At 38.1% G+C, this 13,601-nt stretch overlaps 1 protein-coding gene across 1 annotated transcript; it reads right to left on the bottom strand.

The window, feature by feature from the left end:
* Positions 1-1,915: 1,915 nt before the first annotated feature.
* LOC110315826 (olfactory receptor 1468-like) lies at positions 1,916-2,848 on the bottom strand. Its single transcript, XM_021189785.1, has one exon. It carries the CDS (start codon positions 2,846-2,848, stop codon positions 1,916-1,918), a length of 933 nt encoding a protein of 310 aa, XP_021045444.1.
* Positions 2,849-13,601: the final 10,753 nt, after the last annotated feature.

Genomic DNA, 13,601 nt, shown 5'->3' with positions numbered 1-13,601 from the left:
ATTTCTGTCATTCAAAACAAAGTTAGTGAAGTCTAAAAAAAATAGTTTGCTCCTTGGCTTTGAATCATCACATCACATGTTATTTCAGTTCAGAATACCTGGCTCTCTTACTTCTGTCTCCTCTCCATCAACAATCCATGCTTCTCTGTTTTGTTCAAGACAGATGATTACCTCTGGTTTTGAAACAGCAACACCTGTATATTCAAACAGACAAACCATTGAACATAGCTGGGTATTCACACAGGATGTGCCATGTATGTAACATGGAGAAGAACAAAATACGCATGAATGACTTTCTTATAGTCTCGTCTTTCCAAAATGTTTTAGACTCTCCCTAACTCAATTCTTTTCAAAATTATGAATTTCTGTTTTAAATTACCACATTAGGAAAAAGACAACTGTGGAAATCAAAGTCGATTCGCATATAAATGCTATAGATAGCCTGTACAAAAAGCACGTAAGATTGAATGATCATTAAGTTAAATGTAAAAACAAGATACAGTTACATAACATGTTAGCTTTAAATAAGTCAATACTCAATACGTATAAAAATTTAAGTGATGGACTAATTAATGAAGGTCTGACCCAAAACTAATAGTAGTCAGTATTAAATATCCATAAGATGAAGTAGAAATAATGGAATAAAAAATACATTTACACAATGGAGTACTACTCAGCTATTAAAAACCATGAATTCATGAAGTACTTGGTCAAATGGATAGAACTAGAAAATATTATCTTGAGTGAGGTAACCCAATCACAAAAGAACACACGTGGTATGCACTCACTGATAAGTGGAAATTAGCCCAGAAGCTTGGAATACCCAAGATACAATTCACGACATGAAGCTCAAGAAGAAGGAAGACCAAAGTGTGGATACTTCTGTCCTTGCTAAAGGGGGAACAAAATACCCATGGGAGGACATACAGAGACAAGTGTGGAGCAGAGACCGAAGGAAAGTCCTTCCAGAGACTGTCCCACCTTGGAATCCATCATATACAGAGTCACCAAACACAGACACTATTATGGATGCCAACTAGTGCTCGCTGACAGGAGCCTGATATAGCTGTCTCCTGAGATGTTCTGCCAGTTCCTGATAAATACAGAGGGGGATGCTCTCAGCCAACCATTGGACTGAACACAGGGTGCTCAATCAAGGAGCTAGAGAAAGGACCCAAGGATCTAAAGGAGTTTGCAGACCCATAGGAGGAACAACATTATGAACCAACCAGTACCACAAGAGCTCCCACGGAATAAACCACCAACCAAAGAATACAGATGGAGAGACCCATGGATCCAGCTGCATATGTAGCAAAGGATGGCCTTGTTGGTCATCAATGAGAGAAGAGGCCCTTGGTCTTGTGAAGGCTCAATGCCCAGTGGAGGACAATGCAAGGACCAGGATGTGCAAGTGGGTGGGTTGGTGAGCCACAGGAGAGGGGATGGGTTAGGGATTTTTCAGAGGGGAAACCAGGAGAGAGGATAACATTTGAAATGTAATATATATATATATATATATATATTTAAAATAAAAGAAAAAAGAAAGAGAAAGAAATGAAGGGGGAGTATATTTGAGAAGGGGGACCTAGGAAGAGTGGATGATGTGTTGTATTATATGGCTTGGTGGTATTTTACGTGAAAAGAATCCTTTTAAAATTAATAAAGAAAATTCAAGGGATGGAGATCTGAAAATAAAAGTGCTTGTTTCCTAATACTTTTTAGAATCACCTCTGAAAAGGCAAGGGGTAGCATCACTAAGTCACACAGGTCCCTTTCCCTTACTAAACTACTTTGTAAAATTGCCTATTATAAATGAGAATATTATGCTGTGTGCCTTATTGTACTGATACTTTTTTGCTATTAATATCAATGTAATTACTAGATAAATTTGAGTTTTAAAACTCCAGTATAGTTATTATAATGAGATTTGCTTCTTGCAAAGGACTCTGATGAGGGCCTTTTTCATATCTCTGTTTCTCAGGCTGTAGATGAAGGGATTCAGCATAGGAGTCACCACTGTGTACATCAGGGCCATGACAATCTCCTTCACAGTAGAGTTATTAGCTGATGGGCATATGTAGACACCAATAATTGTCCCATAGAACAGTGAGACCACAGACAGGTGGGAACCACAGGTGGAAAAGACCTTGTGTATGCCCCGTGTAGATGAAAATTTTAGAATGGAGCATACAATTTGTACATAGGAAACAACAATGAGTAAGAATGGGATCACAGTATCAAGCCCTCCCACGATAAATATCATTAGTTCATTAATATAAATGTCAGAGCAGGCCAACTTGAGCAGGGCAGATATGTCACAGAAAAAGTGGGGGATCACAATGTCCTCACAGAACGACAATCTTGCCAAGAGTAGGGTGTGTAGCATGGAATAGAGAATAGTAAATACCCAGGAGAGCACCACCAGAGACACACAGAGCTTGGGGTTCATGATGCTGGTGTAATGAAGAGGGAAACAGATGGCCACATAGCGGTCATAGGCCATGATCATAAGAAGAAAGTTCTCCAGGTTTGCAAAAACCATGAAAAAGTACATCTGTGTCAGACAGCCAGCATAGGAGATGGATGTGTCCTGGCTCTGCATGTTCTGCAGCAATTTGGGAATTGTAACAGAGGAAAAGCAGAAGTCAGAGAAGGACAAGTTGCTGAGAAAAAAGTACATGGGTGTGTGGAGATGGGAGTCCAGTAGAATGAGGATGATGATGAGGAGGTTGCCCAGGATGATGTTGAGGTACATGGCCAGGAACAGGGCAAAGAACAGGTGCTTATGCTCCAGGGGAATGGGCAGGCCCAGAAGGAGAAACTGAGAGATGATAGTCTGGTTGTTCATTTTCTTATTCTCCAGTATTCTAATGAAAAATAATTAGGGTTACTGAAAATCCAAAATAAAAATGAATACACACACACACACACACACTCAGGAAATAAATTGTAAGAAAACAGATCTTATAGTCATCATAGTAGTTATAACCTCAAAACTCCAAATGTCTGTAATCATTACAATCATTAATGTTCTTTTTTAACGTCTCTTTGATAGGTTTCAATCTCCTCTTTTTTTATAAACGCTTCTTTGCTGTTTCTACTGAAATACAAAATGAATTAATGCTTCTCTCTCCTGTTACTGGCTCATCCTAGTTGACTGTTGCCTATTCATTTGCAATTTCCTCTGTTATTTTGTATATTGATATTATTGAAGAATTTGTATAAACCTTATCTTAATTTTATATAGATTTCAAGAAAAATACACTTTTAAACATGAACTGGAATGACTCTGTAACATAGATTGTTTACTCCACTGTAAACTAATTAACTCCATTCCATTACTTTATGACAGGCATCAGACCTTCAAATATCTCATTAATGTGTTCATTTTGTTGTCTCCCAAAGCATTGCTTGTTCTATCTTTCTGCTCTCCTATAGTACAGTAAAAGAAAATAAGGTTTTCATCAGTAATCAGTGATTTTAAATCCATTTATTTTTTTCTTACCTTGAATGCTGTCGTACATTAAACAGAGTCTCCCCTACATATGTCTTCTATTTTATCCATTCCTCTTTGTAAGCTTATAACAATGTATGAGGACCCCATCTTTTGGTTACTGGATAAAGAGGCACACGTAGCAATGATCATGTTTTCATGTCTCTTGATCCTTCTCTTCTCCATCATTATGTTTTAGTTACTCTGTTGAATTCTAACAAAGAAGTTCCATTATATTTTTTTTCTGATTTATTGTTCAGATTACCACTATTTCTCTGAGAATATGGTCAAAACTCCTACAGGGTCATAAATGCTGTTTCATTATCTCACGGGTTCCAGGGGTACATCTCATATGGTCTCACGGTGACCCTTCGATTTCTCTCCTTATCAGTGTTAGGACTGATCACCTGTGTTATAGTTGTACATCCTCTTGCCTATCACTTTCCTGATTCTCCTTCATCTAGTTCGTCCTCACTCAGAGGTCAGAGACATTTATTATGTCAAACTCAGCTGAACACTCTGTAGTCCCATACTAAGTGATGCCTTCACCTATGTTGCTAGCATCATATCCCTATCCCATGCACTTAATATGTGATTACTGTTTAATTTCTACTCACATTAATTTTAAACAGTATGTAGGAAAGGTTACATATGTCTTCATTTTGTTTGTTTTTTTATCATCATTCAGATTTTCCAACTAGGGGCAATACCTGTCATGATGCATGAAATTGGCTGATGAAGTATCATTACACGCTACTCAAAATGATACATTTTTTTATCATCAAACATAGAAAAGTCCCCATTTAAATATGAAGATTTGAAAAGTTAAACTTTATACTGTTCTTCAGAGATCTGATGGTGTGTTTCTGCAGTTCTAGGGTTAATTATTTGTATCACTCCACAGTGATACTGATGACTCCAAATCATATCCATATGGTTTAATACTCAAAATGTCATTAACATTGCTGCAGCAGCCATGATAAAACATTTTATGAATTAGAAAAAAAGAAGCAACAGTTTGGAAGGTTCACTTATGTTCTTCCTCAAATATCTATAGTGAATATGATGGCGAATTTATGCATCAAGGGCATTAAGATTGATACTGATTTGGACCATACTCATTGCTATGCAGATATTCTCAAACTGTCATTTAAATATGTAGACTTTGATGAAGTCACTAACACTTCACCACAGAATGAGCTTCATGCATTCAGATTAAGGAATTAGGGGAAATGGACAATTCAGTATAGAAAATGTTGCATCTTCTGCCTTAGGTACAAGTGTATAATACCCACGCTTCTCAGTGCCTCCAACATTATAAACAGTTATTCAAAGGTTCCCTTGATCAGTCTCTAACACTGGTCAGTCTGTATGCTAGTCACATGGATGGGAAGGCATATATGAGTACACACACACATGATTGCGCATGCACACACATGCACACACACACACACACACACACATATGTCATCATAGAATTCTGGATGTCACTGGATATTTAATCTATCACAAGTATCAAAGCTGACACAACATGCCTGGAGCCTCCTGACCCAGAGAGGGAAGTGGTGGGGGCACAGAGTAGGACTTTCCTGATGGCTTTAAAGTCTGAGGCTCTAAGGGCTTTTTAGCTCTCTAACTGTACTGAAATGCTGCTGATAACTTCTAAAAAGTCCTAAAATCTTTCTTGCTCTTTGTGAGGGTAAAAGACTGCTGGCTTTGGTGATTAACACTGTACCCTAACAGGGGAGGATTAAGCAATATGCTCTTTGTTCTACCTCAGCAGGAACTACTGGGCTCTAACTTTAAGCCTGCTAGTCAGAAGTTACAGGAAGAAAAAGAGACACTTAGAACGGTTATTATAGCAATTATTACTAAGTTGTAAAAAGTTTCCTATGAAAGTTATCTAAGAGGAAAAGCAGAAAATCCTAAGTGGGGAAAAGGAAAAAATTCTCTAAGTGGGTAAAGGGAAAAGATTTCTACTCTAAGTGGGGAAAAGCAAAAAATTCTGCTTTCTCCTCTCTCATCTCTTTGTCCTCGGTACTTAAACATCTTTCAGAATACATGATCACATGTTACAAAGTTCATCATAAGATCACACAAAAAATCAAATCATGAATTGAAATAGAAGTTTACAATGGTGAATGTTTACATGCATATCCATTAGGAGTAATTATCTGGCTAAACATCCATTGCCTGTCTCAGCTCCACAGGGTCACTGAAGGTTTAAAACCATAACTAACTTATTACTGAAGTTTTAAATAGATAAACCAGATCAATATTATATATTCTGTTCTTGCATCTATAATAAATCATTAGTTCCCTTTTTATGACGTTTGGTTAATTGTTTTACAACCTCTTGGAATGTGCTCTGATAAGGAGAAAGTCTGGTTACTACCTAAGAGCAATCAACTGGTGACACTTGGGAGACTGGCAAGTTCTCATTGCAGTTTTGACTATCGGAAAGGGACTTATAGCTCAATAATCACAGATATAATTTTAGGAATTCTTAGAGGATCATCATTAAGACTTAAGTCATCTATTTGTTTATAGAGCATCACTACAAGACAGTACATCTTCAGGTATCTTCAGAGATCTGCTCCAAAGGGGTGTGCAATTTCTTAGTGATTGTTATAAATGTTTAATAATAACAGGAAAAGTATATTAATAGCAGGAATTTTTCCTAAAATGAATCCCTTACAATCTTGCTTAATAAGGGCACACCTGTTGCAGAGTATATAATAATACGAAGCAGGCCATTTCAGGATGATCAACTGCTGGTTGTTAGCTTGTCCAATTATGGCTCCCGACAAGAAAAGAAGAAACTTCAAGAGATCTAAACAACTCTTTCAAAAATGCTACAACCTAATCTGAACACTTTCACCTTCACAGACTGACAGTTTTTCAATACAGCTCAGTTCAGAGATTACACACTAAGACTTTGTGGGTTAGCTTTATACAGGGTAAACTGTGTAGGAAAAAAAAAGCATGCACCATTTAAAAAGATGCTCTTCTTATACATCCCTCACTGGTCTCAAACATGGAACACTTATTACCTCTGCATCCCAAGTACTGCCATGACAAAAATGTGCCACCATAACCATTTCCTGCTTCTCATGTAAACAGTACTTTCATGTTATGTACAAATGTGTGTCATGATCAGAATCCAGAGAATTCACCATCCATTGGTAATGACTCATCATTGGTTACTACGGATGAGTCAATGAAATTCCAAACTTTTCTATAGGTTAAGACTGTAGGTCTCAAATTAAACAATGCAAAAATCACAAGGAATATGTTTTAACATTTGGTACACCTGCATTTCTGCTTAGGTTCTATAGAAGTACTGAGTTTGACTAACTTTCATTATGGATTACATAATTATAACACCTAAGTGTTATTACTATCATTATTGATGACCTGTACTTAGGAACATTAATATACAATAGCAGTGACTCAGATATTAGTAAACTTGTCCAGATAAAATTAATCATCATTTTAAGTAGGACACTATTTCAGAGTTTTTCAGACCCCAGAGGTGAAAGTATAGTAAACAAACACTAAGCACAAAAGAACTGAACTCCTTCTCTTGGTAAATTCCTGTGTTAAAATATTGGGGAAAGTCACATAACAAGTAATAATAAAGAACACAACAATATGAAAGGGGTTATATGATGACCATGGAATAAGTACTATCACAGTATGGCTAAGAAAAGAAGAAATGTATACCTCGAAAACCTATTTTTCATAAAACAGAAATTCCAATTGATTGCAAGACACCGGATTATTTTTGTGAATGTACCCAGCACTGATGAGTCTGAGTCATAGTTTCTGGTTCATGCTTCGGAGCACTTTTATTTGCAGACAGAATAGCTGCTGCTGTATACACATCACCTATCTGTACCATCTCTACTTACTGCCTTCTGCTGCCATCCCTGGACCTTAAGTGCCCAACATCCCAGAGGGGTTCAGATCCTGTATAACTCATTAAGAACATAATAATTATACTGGACCATTCTAGGGCCAATTTACATCCGAGATCTCTAGTAGAGACCAATTATAGTTAATTATCACAATTTCCTACACTTAGGAGATGGTAGAATTTAAAGAACAATAAACAAAATAATAAATTAATAGCAGCAATAATAGGCCAAAAGGGCACGAAAAAGCATACTTGTTTCATGTACATGTAGTGAACAAGGCTTCTCTAAACTAGATCCCATTTTGTTAGTGAGAAAAGCGAAGAAAGTTGACTGAAAACCACCCCATACTATCAGAAATTACTTTGAATGTTATTGGCTTTAAGTGTCTCATTCAACAAAACTGTAGAAAAACAGCTATGAGTAATTTTTATATTTTTGGTTGTGAGTCTAGCCTTTAAGTCCTGAGTCATCTCTCTACCCTATCCACCAGTAGTTTTTTAAGCAGAATAAGACTGTAGAAAACCACCCACACTTCTAAGCTCCCAAGGACAGCATCACAGTTCAACATAACTATCTGCAAGAAGATGGAGGGCAGACATAGAACCTTCTTGAAAATTTTAAATTTCATCTTACTATATTCTGGCTGTGCCAAGATGTGAAAAGGGCATTATGATATACAGGAAATAGGGGAATCATACGGCAAGTTTAAGTCTTCCTCAAGCAAATAGAAAACAGTCCATGTTCCCGCACCTGTTCAATCACTTTGCCTTCTTACCTTCCTGTGAAAACATTAATTGTACCTACTACCACCATTATCCAACCCCTCCCCATCTTTGTGAGATTACTTTATAATTCCATGTTGAATGAGTGTCCATTGTTCACAAGATCAGAGGTGGCATTCATAATTCCTTCCTTCATGATAGCATTCTGAACATGGTAGCCATCAGTTAAGTGCAGTTTTGTATACAATAATGAAACACAAACTTTCAAGCCCAGAGAATCTTTATCCTTTCAGATCTAACCTTTATGGAGTTCTTAGAGATGATTTACCTTTGAGTGTAGATAAAGTAAGTCAGTATGTTAGACACAGTGCTGCCTGTTCTAGTTGCATAGAACAACCACATTTTACTTGCTATTCAGTTGATTTTTAATTACCCCCCAAAAGAATGATGTCATCCACTCGCTGAGCTTTGAATGATATGAGAAAAAAGTGGTTGTTTGGTAGGACCAAGATTCAATTCAATAATCCCTAAAAACAGTGATGTACGTGTACAAAATTATAACTAAATAGCCTTAGTATTTTCAGTGTCATTCAAGGAGTCTACAATGAATTTTACAACCCATTATTACCCCAAAGAATTCCTGTGTCCATTCACACATACTCTCACCTCTAACCATCTATAGGCAATTCTACTTTATGCTTTTAGAAGTTTTTCTTTTATTTTTTAAAGTTTTATTTAAACATTTTTTTACTCAACAAATTTTATTCCCCCTCCTGGTTCACCCTTTGACTGTTCCACATCCCATAATCCTCTCCAACCCCTGTCTCTATAAAGATGTCTCCACACCCCCACTTCCAACTGAGAAGACCACAAAACACCCTGAGGCCTCCAGTCTCTTCAGAGTTAGGTGCATCTTCTCTGACTGAACACAGACCCAGCAGTCCTCTGCTCTATATGTGTTGGGGGCCTCATATCAGCTGGTATATGCTACCTGGTTGATGGTCCAGTGTCTGAGAGATCTCGGGGGTCCCAGGTAATAGACACTGCTGGTGCTTCTACAGGGTCACTCTCCTCCTCTGCTTCTTCCAGCTTTTCTCTAATACAATAGCAGTAGTCAACTTCTGCCATTGATTGGGTGCAAATATCTGCATCTGACTCTTCAGCTGCTTGTAGGGTTTTCAGAGGGCAGTCATGATAAGTCCCTTTTTGCTTAGCACAGCATAGCTTCAGTAATAGTGTCGGGCCTTGGGATCTCCTCTTGTGCTGGATCCCACTTCGTACTTGTCACTGGATCTCCTTTTCCTTAGGCTCCTCTCTAATTCCATCCCTGAAGTTCTTTCAGACAGAACAATTATGGGTCACAGTTTTGAGTGTGGGATGGCAACCCCTTCAATCACTTGATGCCCTGTCTTTCTGCTGGAGTTGGGCTCTAAAAGTTCCCTCTCCCCACTGTAGGACAGTTCATCTAAGGTTCCTCTATTTGAGTCCCAGGAGTCGCTTACCTCCCAGGTCTCTGGTAAATTCTGGAGGGTCCCCACACCTCCTAACTCTGGAGGTATCCTGTTTCCATTCTTTCTGCTGGCCTGCAGTGCTTCAGTACTTTTCCATCACCAAATACAAGATCATGTTTCCCTCTTACCCCATGTCCCCTTTCCCACCCAATTCCCTCCCTTCCTCTCCACTTATGATTGCTTTCTTTCCCTCCCAAATGGGATTGAGGTATCTTCATTTGGCCCCTTCAACTCTTTGAACTTTTTGAGCTCTGTGGACTATATCTTTGTATTCTGAACTTTTATTGGCTAATATCCACTTATTAGTGAGTACATATCATGCATGTCCTTTTAGGTCTGTGTTACCCCACTCAGGATGATATTTTCTAGTTCCATCTATTTGCCTTTAAAACTCAGGATATCCTGTTTTTACTATCTGAGGGGTATAATATTTTGTAAATGAATCACATTTTCTGTATCCATTCTTCTGTCATGGGAAATCTGGGTTGTTTCCAGCTTCTGGCTATCAATAAAGGCTGCTATGAACATAGTAGAATTTGTGCTCCTGTGGCCTGGTGGGGCATCTTTTGGGTATTTTCCTAAGACTATTACTAGGTCTTCAGGTAGATCTATTTCCAATTTTCTGAGGAAACTCCAGATTGATTTCCAGAGTGGTTGTATCAGTTTGCAATCCCACCAACAATGGAGAAATGTTTTTCTTTCTCTACATCCTTGCCAACATGTACTGTCACCTGAGGTTTTGATCTTAGCCATTCTGATTGGTGTAAGATGAAATGTCAGGGTCACTTTGATTTGCATTTCTCTGATCACTAAGTACTTTGCACACTTCTTTAGGTGCTTCCTTAGACATTCAAGATTCCTCTGTTGTGAATTCTCTATTTAGTTCTATACCCTATTTTTTTGTTTGGATTGTTTGGGGTTTTGGTGAATAGTTTCTTGAGTTATTTATAAATTTGGATATGAACCCTCTTTCAGATGTGGGGTTAGTGAAAACTTTTTCCAATCTGTAGGTTGCCAATTTTTTCCTATTGACTATGTTCTCTGACTTACAGAAGCTTTCTATTTTCATGAGGTCTCATTTCTCAATTCTTGATCTTAGAGCATGAGCCATTAGAGTTCTGTTTAGGAACTTTCACCCTGTGCCAATGAGTTCCATGCTCTTTCCTACTTTCTCTTCTATTAGATTTAGTGTATCTAGATTTATGTTGAGGTCCTTAATCCACTAGGACTTGAGCTTTGTCCAAGGTGACAAATATGGCTCTATTTTCATTTTTCTACATACAGACAGACAGCTAGACCAGCACCATTTATTGAAGATGCTTTTCTTTTTCCAAGGTATGTTTTTGGCTTCTTTGTCAAAGATTAAGTGTCCATAAGTATGTGGTTTTATTTCTGGGCCTTCAATTATATTGCATTGATCAACATGAATTTTGGGATCTGAACTCCTCTGTGAGTAGGTTGCCTTAGTTCAAGGGATGAGTAAAATGGGAGATATGAGCAAGTATGTTATACAGATTATGATGTTAGAGGCATTCTATTGTCTTCAAAACATAGAATTAAGGGGGAAAGATCTCAGGATGAGGTTTGGTGTCTCTTTCTGCCTTCCTAGATGTGTTGAGAAGGAGTGTTATTATCTGATTGAATGTACTTTGAACACAAAGTCTAGTGTTTCCAGACATTATATTCTGTAGTGTAGAATTTTACATGTGATAAATAATATTATTTAGTAATATCACTGCACACTATATTCGTATCATATTCTATCCCTTTAGTATAATGCCATCTTTGTCATCCAAATAGTTTGATATAGTAATTATTAAATTCTTTTATTTTTAAAATCATCAGAACAGAATTCAAGAATTTTGTATTGGCCTCTGTCAGGAATTGCTTTTCAATTTTTCTGAAGAATGTGATGACCTGTAAATTAAAATGTAGTTCAGTTCATTTCACTGATTTTCTATGGCTGTTATTAAAAGTATAATGTCCTAAATAGAATGAAACATAAATATTTGAATAACATACTCTGTTGATAATATCCATATTAAAGTTTAGTGGCACCAAGCTAGGTGATTCTTAAGTTAACAATAGCTGAGAAACATGCAGTTTCATGGTTCTGGGAGACATGAAGCGATTGTCCCCTCCATGCAGCATTTCATACGAACTTTCTCATCTGTGATTCCTAGTCACACTTGACACCAGAGATGGGGTCTTCTCAGGGACAAGGACCCAAACTCAAATGGTGTGTGAGTTTTCAGTGGATATTTCCCCCTTAATACCAGCAGATAATTTGAAGGTAAAAATTATTAATGCAGCTAAATTAAATATTTTAGAAGGACAACCTCAGAAGTTGATCTTCTTGCAACGTTTAATGTTCCATTTGTCAAATTTAAGGTACAATGGCATTTATTGAAGTCAGAATATCACAAGGATTGAAAACAGTGCTATCATGTCTGTTTATACGTGTGCATAGAGAATAGAGTCCATGGGGGGGGGAGGGAAGTTGTGGGGACTGAAATCTTTATAGAGATGCTATCCATGGTATTCCTGGTACCACAGGTTTGAAACTGAAGGCACTTGCACTCCATGGCAGAGCTGTTTTTCTTGGGACACTTCAGATTATTCTGTAAATACCTTCAGTGTTGCAGGAAGCCTAGCTCATTATGCCAGGTAATTTGATTGACTCAAAGTGTACTGGGGTAAATGTTAGCCAGATTGCAAAATCTGTAAAAAGTTAATGTAGGGCCAGGCCAAGTTGATAGATAAAATAAATGTGCACCTGGCACATGCAATCTGGAGAAGGAGGTCTTTAACAAACGAGGGTTGAAATATTTAGTTTCTAATATTGTTACCATATTCTTTTGATTGATAATGCATATTTATAAAATAAAATAATTATCCCAAATTTTAAAGTTTACTTTTTATACCCCTAAAGCTGCCTCCTCCCTCCTGGTCATCCATTTCCACAAGCATTTCCCCCATTCCTTATACCCATCTACTCTGAGAGGGCAGAGCAACCCCCAGGTATCCCTCCACCTTGGCACATAAATTTTCTGTAAGTCTAGGCTCATCCTCTCCTACTGGGGACAGACAAGGAAGCCCAGCTAGAAGAACAGATACCACAGACAGGCAACAGCTTTTGGGATACCTCATACCAGTTGTTCATGATCTATATGAAGACTGAACTGCATGTCTGCTATATATGTGTACAGCCCATGCATGCTTTTTGGTTGGTCTCTGAGAGCCCCAAGGGTCCAGGTGAGTTGACGCTCTTGGTCTTCCTGTGAAGTTTCTGTCCCTTCAACACCCTCAATCTTTCCCTCAACTCTTCCATAGGAGTCCTCAAGCTCAATCCACTGTTTGGTTTTGGGTCTCTGCGCCTGTCTGAGTCAGGTATGTGGGGAAGCCTCTCAGAGGACAGCCTTGCTAGACTCTTGTCAACAAGTTTAACAGAGGACCATTAATAGTGTCAGGGATTGGTACTTGCCCAAGGGATGGGTATCTAGTTGGTCCAGTTTTGTCTTGGCCATTCACTCAGTCGACTCTATGCCCTATCCCTGAATACATTTGGGGATGAAAATTCTGTGGATGGATTGGTGTTCCTGTCACTCCACAAAAGTTCCTACCTGAATACAGAAGGTAGCCTCTTCAGGCTCCATATTACCAAGGCCATGAGTTACAACTAAGAAGAATCCTATAGACTCTTGGTCACCTTCCCAATCCCATGGTTCTGGCATCCTTAAGATTACTTCCACTTCCCTGCCCCTGCTTGTTGCAGATTTCTATTTATTCTCATGGCAATATGATCATGGGTCTGTGTTGTGGAATATGAGTATCCTGTGTGTCATGGCTAATATCCATTTATCAGTGAGTACATACTATGCATGTTCTTGTGGGTCTTGGTTACCTCATTCAGGTTCTCGAATTCCATCTATTTGTCTGCAAAATTCATGATGTC

The sequence above is a fragment of the Mus pahari genome, unplaced genomic scaffold (assembly GCF_900095145.1).
Source record: "Mus pahari unplaced genomic scaffold, PAHARI_EIJ_v1.1 scaffold_8340_1, whole genome shotgun sequence".
Taxonomy (NCBI): domain Eukaryota; kingdom Metazoa; phylum Chordata; class Mammalia; order Rodentia; family Muridae; genus Mus; species Mus pahari.
Note: the sequence above shows the minus strand (reverse complement) of the source record. Positions and strands in the feature narration are given on the sequence as shown.

Bases quoted from the DNA above. Each gene is read 5' to 3' on its own strand.
- LOC110315826 (XM_021189785.1), bottom strand. From the start codon at position 2,848: ATGAACAACCAGACTATCATCTCTCAGTTTCTCCTTCTGGGCCTGCCC.